We start from the raw sequence: 17,375 nt of genomic DNA, 5'->3' as shown, positions 1-17,375 counted from the left end.
TTCCAAATTGCTTACCTTCAGACATTTTAACATCCCCAAACATCCCCAAATGTAACAATGAAAAGGTTGCAGTATACACATTTACTATGGCTACATTATTATTTGAATTGAAAATATTGTATACCTGTATGTATAGTATGTGTACGTATATAGGACTATTGTTTGTTGGTTTATTGTCTTATTATTTTCTGTGATACTGTTGTAACGTGACACAATATGTACTCTGTTCTATAGCGCCTTGAGTATCTTTTTTAGGTAGAAATGTGCGCTTTATAAGAGTCTCACTATTATTATTATTATTATTATTATTATTATTACATGTGGTACTACAATGGGCTACATCAGTACATGTGTATGTATATGTACATGTATAAAGCATTGGGTCTCCCGTATCCGGCCAAATCCCTTATCCGGATGAGCCCCGGTCCCGACTTGTCCGGATACGAGAGGTTCAACTGTATTGCAAAGAGATCCCGCTCCTTCTCTTTTAACCGGAGGGCCAAACCCCAAAAAGTCGCTTACTTAACGAGTGAGTTGCACTCTCTCTACAAACTAAGTAGACCATGCTTATTTTCAAGTTTTTATTGTAACAAACAACATTTCACTGGTCTACCTCAAAAAATTTGTTGCGAAAGCCTCCAAATCCAAGATGGCGTCCAAGATGGCCGCCATATTTACTGAATTTTTTATTTGAAAGATAGAATTTGATTGAAAGATCAGATTTCAACAAATGTGATGTCATATGAAAGAGAATAAAATTTTCTACAAGTTGATACCATTTTTGTGGGTTATTGTGATAAGTGGATTGAGATTTTAAGGAAAAAACACTCATTTTTTTATATTTTTCTGAAAAAAGGAAAATCATGAAAATGCTTGATTCAGCATAAATCAGAGAAAGACTAAAGGATTATCTTGAAACGTTTCAAAAATTTTGTTTGACATATAATTAATATTTGGAGAAAATTAGGGGTCAGCACCGTCTTTGGTTCAGGAGTTATAATGTCTCAAACTTGAAAACTCACTATGTAAAAATGACCACTTTAGTTGTGACAATACCTTGTTGGTCGTAAAAAGAGCCTGCGCGCGCCAAGACTACTACACGCACCACTGACACTGGCGCTTGTAGCAGTGCCAGTGGTGCGTGTAGTAGTCTTGGCAAACGCAGACATTTTCTTTGACAAACACGGGTTTGTGCCTGCAAACTAAGTTTTCATACCAAGTGGTAGCTCAGGTGACGCTGATTGCTATTATTTCAAAGTAGATTGTTCTGAAGCAGATGAGATGAAGCAAAAATATCTTTCAAATAGAGGTAGAAGCTTGAAACAACCTTGCTATAGAAAGTTTAAAACAAAATCTGGATCAATCACTCAAAAAATTCAAGATTGCAGGCCATCAAAGCTGACATAGTGTATTGCGCCAAAGTAAATGTATCATTTCGATTTTGATACAATTTTGTCTGTTTTGCTGTCTGTTTATATGGTTTTTATATATTCTGAACATTTTAACGCTATTTCAAACCATCTTAGGTTTTTACGGAGACATTTTTTTTCAGAATGCACCATGAATATTTCTCTAAAAAGTTTTAAAAAATTAAATTAAAAATGTTTATGAAAACCATGCTGAAATAAACATCTTTCCCATATAATCAATATTTGGAGAAAATTAGAGGTCAGTATTGTATTTGGTTCAAGAGTTATAATGTCTCAAACTTGAAATCCCATTTTACATAATATGCATTTACACGCATCTGTTCCCAAAGACGTCACAGAGGGTCAAATCCAAGATCGTGCTTACTTTTCGAGTTCCACTCTCTCTATAAACAAGACCATACATGATATTAAGCATACTAAGCAATGTTCCGTAAGTACACCTCAATAGATTTGTTGCAAAAACCTCCAAAGTACAGATGCGGTCCAATAGGGCCGCCATTTTTATTGAAGTTAACATTTCAAACATAAAATTTGATAGAGACATTGGATTGCAACACATTTGATGTCATATGAAGGAGAGTAAAACTTCCTAAAAGTTGATACCACTTTAGCTGTGTATTGCGATAAATTGGGGGGGGGGGAATCCATATTTTTATATTGTTTTGAAAAAAGGAAGAAATGTGAAAATGCATGATTTAGTATTTATCAAAGAAGAACTGAAGAATTATTTTGAAACCTGCGATTGAGATTGAGATTTACTGAGATTGAGACATAATTCATATTTCTGGAATTACAGGCAATATCATACACTATTAACAAGTTAACGTCTAAAACTTGAAAAAATTACATTTATGCATTATAAATTTTGCATACAATGTGTTTACATGGTCACATGTAATACTGTAACGGTCTAGTGACTTGCTTGTATGTACCTGCAAACTAACTTTTCATGCCAAGTGGTAGGTGACGCTGATCGCTATTACTGTAGCATTTCATCATAGTAGATTGTTCTGAGGCAGATAAAATTGAACAGAAAGTGTTTTCCAAAAAGAGATAGGAGCTTGGAATTTGGCACAAATTTTGCCAATGTGTAATATTTAGCGATAAAAATAGTATCCACACAAAATTCAAGATGGCGGTAATTAATCGAGGTTGTCGTTCAAGGCATTATTTACCATTAGTGCACGTAAAACAAAAACCCAGCTTTACTTAATTCCTCAAACTAGTTCTAAACTGTGAGTTAGGGATAGAACAACTAATGTACAAACTGAAATCAGTATAATTAATGCTAAATATTGTTAGATATACTAAATAGATCTGATAAGAATGTTTTTTTATATACTAAAATGTCAACAGTTATGGCTATGGTTTCTTGAAAAGCAATGGTGATATCTCCGTATGTTTTAGGATTTATTATATTTTTTTTTACATGGTAGAATGTTTTGTAATACAACTAACCTGCACATATAAATCGAATGTGATATCTCTCCCAATGGTAGAATACCTTTAGTGTGTTGCGTCAAAGTTAAATCTCAACTTATAACTTATAATTTGATATATTTTTTTAATCTTCTTATATTGCTGTCTATTACATGTTCCTATACATCCGAACGATATTGTGCTAGTGTAAACCATATTGAGGGTCGTTTTTTTTTTTTTTTTTGAGGGGGGGGGGGGGTGCAGCTCATTCCAGTGTTAGGGTAAGGCCCAATCTTTGATAAAAAAGAAATGCTTCTGTATCAAAGATATGCTTTTTTACTTGTATGTTACTCTGCTGTTGTAGAAACGCCTGAATGATGATGGTATGTGTAATAATGTCTGATCCGTAGATGTCCTTGAAAGCCCTTCTGATCCGAACCCCCCCCCCCCCCCAAAAAAAAAAAAAAAAAATCCGACATGGCGGCAATTTCTCAACTTTGTTGTGCGAAATGTGTTATGCGAAATTACTTTTCAGTATATTGTTCGAATAAAATTGTCCAAATTGATTATTCGTGCTGTATATTCACATTTACAAATAAGCATGCTGAAACTGTATTTTCTGTTACCAGATTTTTCTTACATTGTTTTTAGGCTGATTTCATGTGGGTTATAGTGTCACAATTGATCTGAGCTTATGCCATTGGTAGATGCTTTCCCATATTAGATATCAGGATCACTCGAGAGTGAAAATGTTCATTTTCATTCATTTTAGAGTGACCTCGGGGATCACTCGAAGAGTGACAAGTGATCCCTAAGGCAGGGCTCGACACTAACGGTGGTCCGGTGGCCCGGGGCCACCAAAATGTCAGAAATGAAGAACATAGGTGGCCTGATCGGGCCACCAAAAAAGATCGGATATTTGCCTTTGGGCCACCAAAAATAAAAGTTAGTGTGGAGCCCTGCCTATTAAGGTCACTCTAAAATGAGTGAAAATGAACATTTTCACTCAAAAGTCACTCCAATTTCACTCTAAATTCACCGTTTTCTTGTTATTCACTCCTCACATCAAAAGCAAAAACTTCCACTCGATTTGGTTTTTTTTTTCTTTTTCGGAGAGTAGAATATCACTGGTTCTAAAAATGTGTCCATAAAAACGGTTTAAGATAGCACAACAGACAAAATTGTATCAAAAACGAAATAATACATTTACTTTGGCGCAATTTTATACACTATGTCAGCCTTGATGGCCTGCAATCTTGAATTTTTTGAGTGATTGATCCAGATTTTGTTTTCAACTTTCTATAGCAAGGTTGTTTCAAGCTTCTACCTCTATTTGACAGATATTTTTGCTTCATCTCATCTGCTTCAGAACAATCTACTTTGAAATAATAGCAATCAGCGTCACCTGAGCTACCACTTGGTATGAAAAGTTAGTTTGCAGACACAAACCCGTGTTTGTCAAAGAAAATGTCTGCGTTTGCCAAGACTACTACACGCACCACTGGCACTGCTACAAGCGCCAGTGTCAGTGGTGCGTGTAGTAGTCTTGGCGCGCGCAGGCTCTTTTTACGACCAACGAGGTATTGTCACAACTAAAGTGGCCATTTTTACATAGTGAGTTTTCAAGTTTGAGACGTTATAACTCCTGAACCAAAAACGGTACTGACCCCTAATTTTCTCCAAATATTAATTATATGTCAAACAAAATTCTTGAAACGTTTCAAGATAATCCTTTAGTCTTTCTCTGATTTATGCTGAATCAAGCATTTTCATGATTTTCCTTTTTTCAGAAAAATATCAAAAAATGAGTGTCTTTTCCTTAAAATCTAAATCCACTTATCACAATAACCCACAAAAATGGTATCAACTTGTAGAAAATTTTATTCTCTTTCATATGACATCACATTTGTTGAAATCTGATCTTTCAATCAAATTTTATCTTTCAAATAACAAATTCAGTAAATATGGCGGCCATCTTGGACGCCATCTTGGATTTGGAGGCTTTCGCAACAAATTTTTTGAGGTAGACCAGTGGAATGTTGTTTGTTACAATAAAAACTTGAAAATAAGCATGGTCTACTTAGTTTGTAGAGAGAGTGCAACTCGACCTCTGTTTTTAGCTTTTGGCCCCCCGGTTATTTCCCCTCCATGGTCATACACTGCAGTAACATTTGAAGCTCTGAAACGAGTGTGATGCTGTATATACTGAGAAAGAAAAAGAAAATAGAAAGAAAGGTCGGCATGGAAAATGTGAACATGTAGTATGTATGATTGTCATCTTCCATTCAGCCACTGAGATGAAAAGGTCAGCCAGTATGCAGGAGAGTGATTCCACACTACAGCGGCAGCGCGGCAATCAGTACTACAGGACCGCCACTCAAAACGTCGGGATAACTGTGCGCACTTACCGATTCGAGGCAGCCCTCGCTTGCTACCACAATGCACTCACTTACAGCACAAACGGAGAGGAAGAAGCGTCGGCCTTGAAGAACATTGCCATGGCGTCGTGGAAGATTGCGAGCCTTCACACCGAGCGTGAACCTCCTCGTGATCACCTGGTAAGGAAAGACATTGGAACAGGGAAAGTGTTTGTCTGTTTGTTGTTGGCGTGGTTTTTGTCTTTGGTTTTGGTTTTGGTTTTGTTGTTCGTTTGCTTGCTTGTTTGCTTGTTTGTTTGTTTGTTTGTTTGTTTGTTTGTTTGTTTGTTTAAGTTTGTTTGTTTTCTGTACTCAAATCAGCTAAAATAGTTGGTACTGGGATACGTAAAGCATAGTGTATATTCAATGAATTTGTCTATTAGGAAAATGTGTAAACTTTATGTGCATGGGCCTATATGCATGTATTCATACACCCTTTCAGCTTGCGCATGTCGACTAAACTAAGAAACTTGCTTGATATAAACAAAATCGATGACAAATTACAAGTGTGTGCAGTCGGCCATAGATGTAAGGCCAATACACATAATGACATGTTCATGCTAATAACGTATAATGCAATATAAGTTTACGCATGAAAATGCATGATGTCCCTGCAAGGAAGTTGACTGACCGAGCTTCAAGGAATCATCCACCCAGTTATCAGTTTTGTCGTTAATTTATTTATTTGTTTGTATGTTTGTTTGTTTTTTCTTTCCTTGTGAACGCAGGTCATCCGAAGTCGATTCAAGGAGGCCCTGAAATCCCTGTGCCTTGCCTACCAGAAACGGTTCTGGAAGAATGACCAGTGGGGTGTACAGGTGGAGGAGTCCAGGGAGCAGTGTTTTAAAGAAAGCGCTGACTGGCTAGCCACCCTGGACATGAAAGGTAATAGGACAACAACATGTTATTGCGAGATTGTTTCTTTTTTTTAAATAGGTACTTTGGATCATTGATAAAGATGCGGTTTATTCGCCCAAACTTTGAAATATCACGGGAACTATATACCATAACATTCTCCAATCATAAGAGAAAGGAGGAAACGTTTGAATTGACAGTGAATTTGCTATTAATGTCCTCTTTTAGGGGCAGTTACGTTTTTGCAGATTCTGACAAATATCGGGTACATTATTCAGACCCTCACAATTGACGTTGCACGTGGGAAGATATTGACGGTAGTGACACCCTTTCAAGTGAGCATTATGATAATGTTTGCTTAAAATTTCAATTTTGTTTTAAGATTATGTTCAGATGATTGGCACCAGACTAACATATTGTTGAATGAGAGACGAAACCACCAGGTTGCAATGAAGTATATGAATATGCAAAACAACCTTCGTAAAAACCTTGCCAGAAAAAAAGAAAATGAATAAAAAAATACATTCTAAGTAGTGGATATCATTACTGTTCCAAAGTGATTTCCAGAGAACACCACATTTAAAGGGGATGGCTAGTAACCGATCAGTGGGAATCAGTGGGAATGCTGAGGGATGATTGTTCCAATCCTTGTGGGATTCATTTAAGAGTACATTTTATTATCTACTCTTGTGTGAAACTTATTTGCTTCAGAACGGTCTCATATTCAAGTAATGTGCAGATGAATGCCCCGTCACTGACCAGGCACGCTAACCTGGAAATATTAAACTGCACATTACTTGAATATGAGACCATTCTGAAGCAAATCATTTTCACACAACAATAGATATATAATGTACTCTTAAATGAATTTACAAGGATTGGAACAATCATCCTCCAGCATTCCCACTGATTCCCACAGATCAGTTACTAGCCATCCCCTTTAAGGTAGATTGTTGATAACGCGTTGGGCGAAGAGGAATTGAGAAATACGTTTCGTTGGTTGAAAGAGGAAGAACTAGAGGTTGACAAGGGGGTATGCAAGCTCAAATATGATGTTGAATCAAGATAAACGCTTCCTATTTCCCTGTGTCCTTAAAAAAAGGAGAGATTGAAAAACACGATAAAATTCTTTGCTGAGAAGCCATACACAATAAAACTTTCAAAATTTCGTCGATGATGAGGCAGTTTTACTGATTTGAACCCATGTTCAAAATGGACTTACTATGTACATCAGTTTAAAAGAACACAACTTTGATGTAAGGCAATTTGTCAATCAGTAGCTTCAGCCTTTTGCTTTTGTTCCAGTGGTTTCCGAAGGTTCCACGAAAACCTTCAAACACTTCATTGCCGATAGAATCAGATGATTTTGACGGCAGGAAGGAAAAGTGGGTAAAGGAAAGGGAATTATGGAAAATGTTCTCAGCCGCAACAAAGTGACGATCAAGACATGAATGCTTAATTCGATTCCCCGCATATATGCAGAACGCATCGCCGGATTTAGCGACTTCCTTGGCTGCCTGACCGATTCCGTTTTCGCTGCACAGAAATATGTGGATTATAGCACGCTCTTGTTCCACGAAGGTGTGCAGGCATGGCAGAAGGGCGACTTCAAAGAGTGCTTGAGGTAAGAGTATTCAACGCTCATCGGTAATTTATGCTACAGCTTTTCCCCTCTCCACCTCACCTTACCTTGCAGACATTTTAAAAGGTTTTTAGCTTAAAAAATATTATCTGCATCTTACCACATGCTAACGATATCTTTAATGATATACCTGACATATTTAAAATGATTGTCATGTGCTTTACGTCTACGACACAGCTGGCTGTCGTATGGTGAATACTAGATATTTGTTCGCGCTCTGTTTCTGTTTATTCATTCATTTGAAACTAATCGCACAGATCAATTAGCAACATATATTTTTCCAGAGTTGAGTTGCCACGGATTGATTAATGTTGAAGTATCGATATATTCCATTGTCAACTGATCTCGCCTGGAAGGAACATCGTCAGGCTACGACTTCGACTTAACCCTAACTAGGCCGGGGGGGGGGGGGGGGGGCCTCCGAGGGCCCCCCCCCCCCTCGACGTTCCGCGCGATGTATCGCAATCGCAAAAAGCTATCGCCGCGACGTTTCATGACTTTTTTCTTTCAAGTCTCCCGCATCTTTTGACACCAAATTTGCGACACCCGGGCGCGCGGTTCCGAAGTTACGCATAAATATGTACATGCATGTCAGACCAAAAATTGCTCAAAAACGTTAATATGTGTACAATTTCAATGCAAACTGTGCTTACTGGCAAATTTCATAAAAGCATGAATATTTTGGTGTTTTATTGATTAAAATCAATGAATAACATATTTTCTTGTTCGGAGCGATGTCGCGGACAAATTTCATCGAAAAAACAATGACAAACATAAAGTCGAAAAAAAAAGAAATACATGAAAAATTCAAAAAAACAATAAGATACTTAAGAATTTTTTCTGATATCACAATTTTTTTTATTTACATTTGCTAAGGACACTAAAAAGATTATTTACACAAAAAATGTGCCTGTTTTGAGCTTTTTTGTGATTTATACCAAATAGTCTGATTTTATGCATCATCATGCATAAATTAGCATAATTTAGCATAAATGATGATTTTTTTTGAAAAATTAACTTCATGATATTTTAGATTACATCATAGGCAATGTGTGTGCCAATTTTCGACGTGATCGCACGGTCGACGGCCGAGATCTGGAGGGGAGCACCCCCCCCCCCCCCCACCCCCCCCCCCCCCCCCGGCTCTATCAACTACCTAAATAGCCCGGCCTAGTTAGGGTTTAAAGCTTTCTTCTCCTTCTCTCTCTATATATATTCCATTCGGAATCTCCTCTTACGCAAGATTCATGATGGAGTGCAACTTTCCGATGAACGAGGCAGAGCGGATGTGCCAGGAAGATCCCCATATTGCCAACGAGATAGATGTCCTCAGGGAGGATGTTTACTTGCACACGTGCTTGGCCGAATCCAGCCAGGCAAGAGCATCAGGTAAGCTACTGAATGTGCGCACAATTTCCCCACTGCACCTCTGGTACAGGTAACTGTAGGAGTACAACGAAGCACGCAGTTGTACGCATTTCTTGCTCTTCCTTTCATATCTGGCAAGCCTGGTATGCGATGTTTACACCATGTTCCCGGCGACCATGTAGGGCAATCACGTTTCAGACCGCCATGGGCAAACGAGATGGCCGTGAGACAACGCGGGGGGATGGGATAGGCAAACGTGACAGGCCGTGGATGCCGGGTCAGACTTCTATACTATCAAAAAATTGCCACCATAGTCAGGGTGCTGATGAGAAACCTAGTATAGGCCGTAAGAAAAAGGGGTAAACGCAACAAACCTGACAGCACGCAGTAGGCCGAAACGAAGCTTGGGCGGTCCATAGTGGAACGCGACGGGAAATATATGAAGTCCAGCCTGACCAGCCCGATTGTTACATGTTCGCTAAAGCGAGGACTGGAACGAACAAGGCTAGAATACGGATGGGAAACAGGGAGAATATCCCTCCACGGCGCACTACGTTTCTGGCAAACGGGGCTACCGTGGTCGCCGGCAAAAAGGTGGACGTAGTATACGACTTTTCTGCCCACTTTGATGAATTTGTAAAAGTTGAGGACATTGATCAGCATCGAATAGACACCATTCACTGCAAGAAAAATCGGCCCATATAGTTGGGTTACAGTTGCGAAATTGAACCTATTTTATTTAGTGTGTTCAGTGAACTACATTCGTATCAACGTGCAACACGTGTACAATCTTGGTAATGGAAACAACAAAATTAAGAAAATTTGTCTTTCCTACGTGCCCCCTCCCCCTCAGACCCCCCCCCCCCCCCCGTTACTAGTAATCGTTCGAAACGTTGTGTCTCATTGCTAAATGTTGGCTTTTTCACCAGACATCCCGACATTTCGACACCCCGCAGCATTGGGCAATATTCTGGCAGGCTATTGCACTACATGTATTACACTGGCGAAGCAATGATGTGTACTGCTTTTTGGGACTGCTATGTGTTCCGTACGATGTTACGTGCGCTGTGATAGTGCAGGGAGTTGATGGATTATTCGCACGCAAGAGACGTGAATTGCACTCCGTGGTGGTTGGGAGGATAAGTGTCTTTTGTTGTTGAAGTTCAGTCGAGAGTGTTGGAACTTCAGTCTGTGAATGCATAGTATCAGCCTTTGACCAAAATTTAATGTTTTGGTTAGATGACTAGGTATGGTTAGATATTTGGATTGTTTGTCAGATGTGAATGGAAGGAGAATGGTTTAGCAATGGAATGTGTGTCCAGTGGAAACGCGGTACTGTATCTTGTTATCATTAGTGGGGTCTGGATGAAAGTGTGGTGATGATTACAGAGGCATTGTTGAAGTATTTGTCCCGAGGGATCTCAACCTCATAGCATGGACTCGGGATCCTGTATAAAATCTCTCCACAGGGCCGAGCCTATAACAGTTTATGGGACAGGGACATCGATTCATTTTGAAGATTGAGGGGGGGGGGGGGGGGGAGGCATTTTGGATGACAGTTAATTGTGTCCTAAAATCGGCTGACAAGGAAAACGAATAAAGGGATTAACATTTTTCTAGTGCCATTTCCGCGCTTAACCGGCTGACAAGCAAGAAAAAAAAATGTATAGGGCAGTTAAGCAATATCCGATACGTGATTCGAGCTATTCCGAGGTATTACTCTCCACAAAATTAATATGATAGTTCTTTTCGTAGGAGCTCACTATGTTTCCTGTCGGTTGGTTTGTCTTTAGTCCTCTCAAAGAAGTCATTGTCATACAAACAAGGGCTTACCATGATCATAATTATGGCACTTTGTCCTGATTACAAGTACTGTCCCGGTAGCTTCCAGACCGTTGTTGTTTTTGGCGTTATTATCATTTTTACTCATTGGAAAACCAACCTTCTATCACCGACCCAATTACATTTTCTGGCTTAGTCATCCTGTCTCCCTTTCGAGCAGAAAATTTAAATGATTACATTTTATTCTCTCTTTGTACATTGTACTGCCAACAGAAATCTTACAATTCTCGGGTGTCACGCCCTCATACGGCTTGTCGCATACACTAAATCACGGTTACGAGTAAAGAGAGTCCAGAAGCTAGACTATAATTATAGGGGCTAGCAAATCGCCTCTATCTGCGGGAATATCAGACTCTGTATAGTTTCGTCCCGACCCGTCCTTGGACAGCCTCTCTCTCTCTCTCTCTCTCTGTGGGTGCTACCGCGCCCTATACTCACATACCAAATTTTATTCAAATTACCCTGCCAAAATATTTCCTTTGCTTGCGCAGTCTCTTGGTATTTGGAAGACCACGCAAATTCCACTGCAAAAAGATCGGTGTTAGATTTAAGGGCTCGGTCACACAGCCCAAAAGTCGCGTAAACGCATGAATCACGCGTAAAATTTGGTTGTGCGTGCTTGATCGTCGAGAATTTTCGCTGATTTACTCGATGGAAATCACCCATGAATTGCGCAAGAACTACGGAAAGATCACGCAAAGATGACGAACAAACCACGCACTTTCAGCGCATAGGCACGCAAAGGCCCCAAATTGGGCGAATACGTGGTTGTGCGCAACGAGTGAGGTCCACGGAAAACCATTCATAATCTGTGCATTATCACTACACTGTATATGATTAACTGCGTATGAATCGCGCATGAACGTGGCGTATACTAACATTTTAGCGAACGATCACTGATATTCCATGCATATTTCGCGCATTGTCCACGTAAGAATTACGCAAACTACGCAAAAATTACGTAAAACAGCGCAATACTGGGTAAAACTCTTAACGCGAAGCCGAGTTTTGAGCTGCTCAAAACTCGGGATCGCGTAAAGCGCCGATCTGGCGCACATCGGCGGACAACTACGAAGGTTCCACGTCAGACACACTCATGAAATGCGCAAATCGCGCATGTATCGCGTAAGGCTCGAATTTCTTGCGTGATTCATGCGTTTACGCGACTTATGGGCTGTGTGACCAGGTCTTAACACCACGGGTTGTATCATTGGATCGGAGAGATACGCTATAAGTATCATCATTGGAGTCGTCAGTGTTGTTGTCATGACGACATTTGACATCTCTGTTGTCATGCCTGTAATACCTCTTCCAGGTGAGGCCTTGCTGAAGAAAGAGCTGGAGGATCAGGAAGAGCTGAACACAGACATGGTTTGGATCGTGGTGGACTTCTTCACAGAAGCCATCACGCTGTGCAGGGACAAAGACTTAGAACAAGAGGCCATCGCCTTAAGCCGCCTGGGCCGGGTTTATGGCAAGGTATACTCCCTCAATCCACACTTCAATTCTCTCAAGATATCATCCCTGTAGTGCAGATTTTACAGATTTAACCAAATCTGATGAACTTTAGAAGTTTGTGCCAATCTTGTATTTTCTCCAAGCTTGACTTTTATTTTTGCATAGTTTAATGTAACACGGAAGATTTTCTCTCCTGTAATGCAACCACCATAATAAAGAGAGAAAAAACAAATTGCACGGGAAAGAATTTGTAAATTGATGTGTTGTATGTTGAGTCAAGATGCCACATTTTGGCAGTATCAAGTATGTGTCGGTTATTCGGAAGGGCTAAAATTGCTGATGAGTAGGTATTTTGAAGAGATGGAACGCTGCATGATATGAATATGTCGCACATCTGGTAATTTATCTTTGCATTATTTTCCCAGATTCCAGTCACCAGGGGGGCGTTCCATCAACGAGTTCGTCGGAGTTTTCACCGACGAATTTGCTATCAGCCAATCAGACCAAGAATTTCATTAGCTTTTAACAGTTGTCAGTGTAAATCCTTGCGTCTGATTGGCTGATAGCAAATTCGTCGGTGAAAACCCCCGACGAACTCGTTAATGAAACGCCCCCCAGGTAACGACTGGTGACTTGAATGCAGAATAATTTTTGGCAATGCACTTTTAGCGTGTTGAGATCTTTATGGTGGTTTTTTTTTCCTCTCTCTCTCTCTTTCATCGACGTCTTTCCAATGATTGTGGGTGCCTGTAATATTATGAATCATACATGTCATTTTAAATTGTTTGTTTGTTTTTCACCTGTAGCGTAAATTGTGGCGTAAAAGGCAAAGAGGCGTGCCGTGTTTATTATCACAATTATGGCAACATAATTGCGCTAACCCGTCAAAACCCAAATGAACTTTTTGCATTTATACTTCCATTTCCAGGTTCTCAAGCTTTCTGTGAGAGGGAAGGACAATTACAAGAAGGCAATCGAACTTGCCCTGAGTATGACACCGAGGAACTTTCAGGAAGCCGGTAAGATGTCACGACTATCCCCGTCAATTCTTATAAGCCATGACCATTGAAGGAAGAGAGATGATGCAGTTCGTTTTTAGTTTAAGACCATGTGTGCGAGAAAAAAAAATCGTAACCGCGTTGATGATGGAAAAATTTCTCTGTACTTTGTTCACAAAGAACTGTACAATTAGAACAACGCAATATTACTTTAACTTTTATTCCGTATATTATTTTGGATACGGTGTGTTTCAAATGTTGTGTTTCAAATGTTGCAGTTGCAACTGAATGTTTCATACTTTCAATTTTAAGAACAACGAAGTACTCGACATATTAGGGAGACAATTTCATTATTCTTGCAGAAGTGTACTTTTTTCATCTTTGGAAATATAAAGATTTCAACCAATATGCAATAGCGAGAAAGGAGGTAGGAAAAAGTTCATCGCTCAAAGTAGACATATAAATGCAGATATCATTATACGTTTCACTTTTCCGGCATTACTTTGACAAGAACGTTGTCACACACACACACGGGCGCACACATACACAGATATTTCATTATTTTATACCGACTGCGGCATACATGAGATGTTGAGCTGTACTTCATGAGACGTTGTATGGGGCGCATTGCTCTTGTTGTTCAGTGCGCGTAAAAACTCTAATTTTTACGAAAAATTTTCACAGCCCAGACATTTCTTTGTAAGAATTGGAAAAAAAAAATTTGTCCACGTGGTTGCAGTGCACTTACGTCTCTTTCATTCAAGGATATAAGAAACAGGTCATACAAACCCTTGGCATTTTTCCTCAATCCTAGGTATTCGAAGAAGTGTGTATACAAAATTTGTATGCCATTTGATAAGCAAGTATTTGATATGATAAATTTCTCGGCACTAAGCATCTATTTGTGAGAAAACGTCTCCCTAAAAACTTAAAACAGATGCATGATTTGTTCCTTTCACAGTATTGTAATTGTGAATTTATATTTTTCAAAATTTTCATGATTTTCACGTTTGATATTCCGCTGACGACCTGCTTCACAATTGATAACTATCAGCATGTTGTTACATTCTTTCGACGTCTCGATTCCGTTGTATTGGTAAGATGCTCAACATTATTTCTCTCTCAGATTGGTATAAGGAGTCCACTGCCTTCGTGGAGGAATACCAAAATCGTCTCAACAAGGATGAGCAGGAGAATAAGGAGAAGAAGGCGGCCCTTGATGAAATGGGGGATGATCTCAAAGAAATGAAGGACCTTAACAGCACCTCCAGCACAGAGGAGTTCGTCGAGGAACTCTACAAGAGGTGGCCACCGAAGGCACCAGGGGCTAAGTTCAAGAAGGATCTAACCAAAAAGAAGCTACTGATCAAAGCTATCAGCCACTACCATCCGGACAAAGTAAGCAAGGAGATCCACGGCAAGAAGTGGTACTTCTTCAGCGCGGAGATCACCAAGGTCCTGAACGAGAGGTACACCAGGGAAAAGTTCCCCGAGGACTATCAGTAGAGCTAATGCTAAACGGGTCGCGGACGACATTTTCGTGGGCACACACACACACACACACACACACACACACATGCACACTACAATGTACGCACGCAATGTGTAAGCAATATTACTGCCACGCCTTTTTTTTTTCTGTTTCAGCTTGAGTTGGATGTTCAGAGAGTTGCTGGTTTATTTCATTCCTGAAGCACACGATGCATTGTTCTTTCTTGAGGTAAATTCTCACCAGGCAATCATACGCTGGAAATAGTTTTAGAAATTCTTTGTCAAAGGTACCTTTGCAATTTAAGCTTCATTATGATTCTGAAGCTTTAGCAAGGTTGTGGTATGAATGTATTTTCTGCCGTTACAGTATTGTTCGTTCAAGAAATTAAACAGGTTCATTTACCAACGTGAATATGCTCACTGACTGATTTAGATTTTTTTTTTTTATGTTGAGAGGTAATAAGTATGAAGGTAATGTTTACATAGGTAATTCCAGTATTAAGTACTTGATGAACGACTGACCTAGAAGTCAACTGCCAGTAGTCTATAAATAAGTTAACGTGCATATTATCTCCTATTTTCTCTTCGTTTTGTTCTTCATTTTACTACACTGCAAGAAATAATTGAATTAGAGTCAGATGGCTTCTTCAACTACAATAGTGTACAATACCCGTGTTTATCTCGAAGGTTAATGCAGATAAATTCAGTAATCAAGTCCAATAATCAATGAGAAAACTACATTGATACTTATTGGTGGCTGAAGGTGTTTTCACTATTGAAATTCCGTCGATATAGTTGGCAGTTTTAGTCTTTTATTTTGTTGTTTTCGTTTCGTAGTCTTTTAGTTTCATCGGTATTTATAGACAGTTTCAGTCGGCGACTGCGTCATATCTGCCAGTGACCAATTGATGTTTTGGTTAAATTACAACGGGACCCTCCGCAATGATAAATTTAAGAATAGTGAATCAATCCAAATACAATTTCAGGGTACGAAACTATAACTCATTGCCCACATCTTAAAGAAAACGGTATTAACCCCATTCGATTTGCTTCAGTGGTCAAAGAGAAATTAGGAATTTTGTAGAGCATGTCAGGAATCTCTTCCCTCCAAGTTCTGTCTATTGTGTTCACACACAAGAGCATCCAAGTGCTTAACTTGGAAGAATCAGACTCATGACACGTTTTATAACAATCCACATTTCTCTGTGACCGCTTAACCAAATTGAATGGAGTTTTCTGCAAAATAGAGCTAATATGTTATATTTTAAGACCCTGAAGTACTTGTAGTATTTAGACAGTTAAATCATATTGGGCGTTATAAATGCGAAAATCTGATTGTAATTTCTTTTTCTTTTCTTTTTTTTTTTTTGGAGGGGGGACATACTGCATAGGTGTGGTTAGATGTTTCGGTTTGGTTGCCAGATGCAATGGAAGTCAGGAGAATGACGTAACAACTGAATACAGCTGTATGTGAATTAATAGTGGACACGCCGTATCGTGTTATCAGATGATAGGGATGAATGTCAGATGCGGTGATCGGAATGTGCAAGTGCTTGTGTGTAAATTAATAAGCTCTAGACTGTTTCGCAAGCGGTGTGGTACACGAGGTCCAAGTTCATACAGGAGCCAGGGATAGACAAAGCTGCCAAGTCTCCCTGATTCTGTAGGAGGCCCCCTAAAAATGTCAAAATCTGTTCATGTCTGAATGAGAGAATGTTACAATCTCTCTGATATGGTTATTATTTTTGCCCATTGAAATGTATGTTACACACAGATATCTCCCTGATTGCTGTTTGGAATCTCCCTGATTTGGATGTGGGAATGTTGGAAGACCTGGATAGACTCTGAAAGTAAAGAAAGCGGGAGAATTAGATATCATATTTGTAATAAAGTTTTATTTTATTTATTTATTTTATTTATTTTATTTATTTTATTTATGTATTTTTTTTATTTTTTTTTTTTGCTTTTTCTCAGGATGTTGGTTGAGAGTAATACCTGTTATTAGACTATTGCCTTTGACCGGGAACATAATACAAGTGTATGTGTATGTAAAATCACACATACAACAACAAATTCAGCGCTCAGAAATAATTATAGGCTAGCATGTTGCATGCATTTGATGTTCGATATCACACCATGTGTAATGAGGGATCAAGCATATACGTACCGGTGGTTGGCCGATTGCCGATCCAAAATGCCATGTTTTCCAGACTTTCTATTCAATTTGCTCATATTTTATCTCGTTGACTTTATGCATGATCATCTGTGTAATTTCCCGTGTCATGATTGTTATTACATTTTAACATGTTCCGTTTTGTAAGAGTAGATTAATAGGAGAGGTGTTGAGATAAATGTATGTCAAATCGGAAGCATCGAGGTCACACAGGGCGCCATCCAGACCGAGTGACATGCTTTCCTTTTCACAACTCCTCCAAACTTAGATTGTTAATAAGTA

At 39.2% G+C, this 17,375-nt stretch overlaps 1 protein-coding gene across 1 annotated transcript; it reads left to right on the top strand.

Annotated features, from left to right (window-relative positions):
* The first annotated feature begins 5,153 nt into the window (after positions 1 to 5,153).
* LOC139734836 (uncharacterized) lies at positions 5,154 to 16,793 on the top strand. Its single transcript, XM_071645621.1, has 7 exons — positions 5,154 to 5,407; positions 5,995 to 6,151; positions 7,604 to 7,745; positions 9,007 to 9,152; positions 12,289 to 12,452; positions 13,360 to 13,450; positions 14,556 to 16,793. The coding sequence occupies exons 1-7, from the start codon at positions 5,165 to 5,167 to the stop codon at positions 14,933 to 14,935; spliced, it is 1,323 nt and encodes a 440-aa protein (XP_071501722.1). The 5' UTR covers positions 5,154 to 5,164; the 3' UTR covers positions 14,936 to 16,793.
* Positions 16,794 to 17,375: the final 582 nt, after the last annotated feature.

This window comes from Diadema antillarum, unplaced genomic scaffold (assembly GCF_040938485.1).
Source record: "Diadema antillarum isolate AM-2024a unplaced genomic scaffold, OU_Dant_1.0 seq00000550_RagTag, whole genome shotgun sequence".
Taxonomy (NCBI): Eukaryota; Metazoa; Echinodermata; class Echinoidea; order Diadematoida; family Diadematidae; genus Diadema; species Diadema antillarum.
This window is presented reverse-complemented; position numbering and strand designations above follow the sequence as displayed.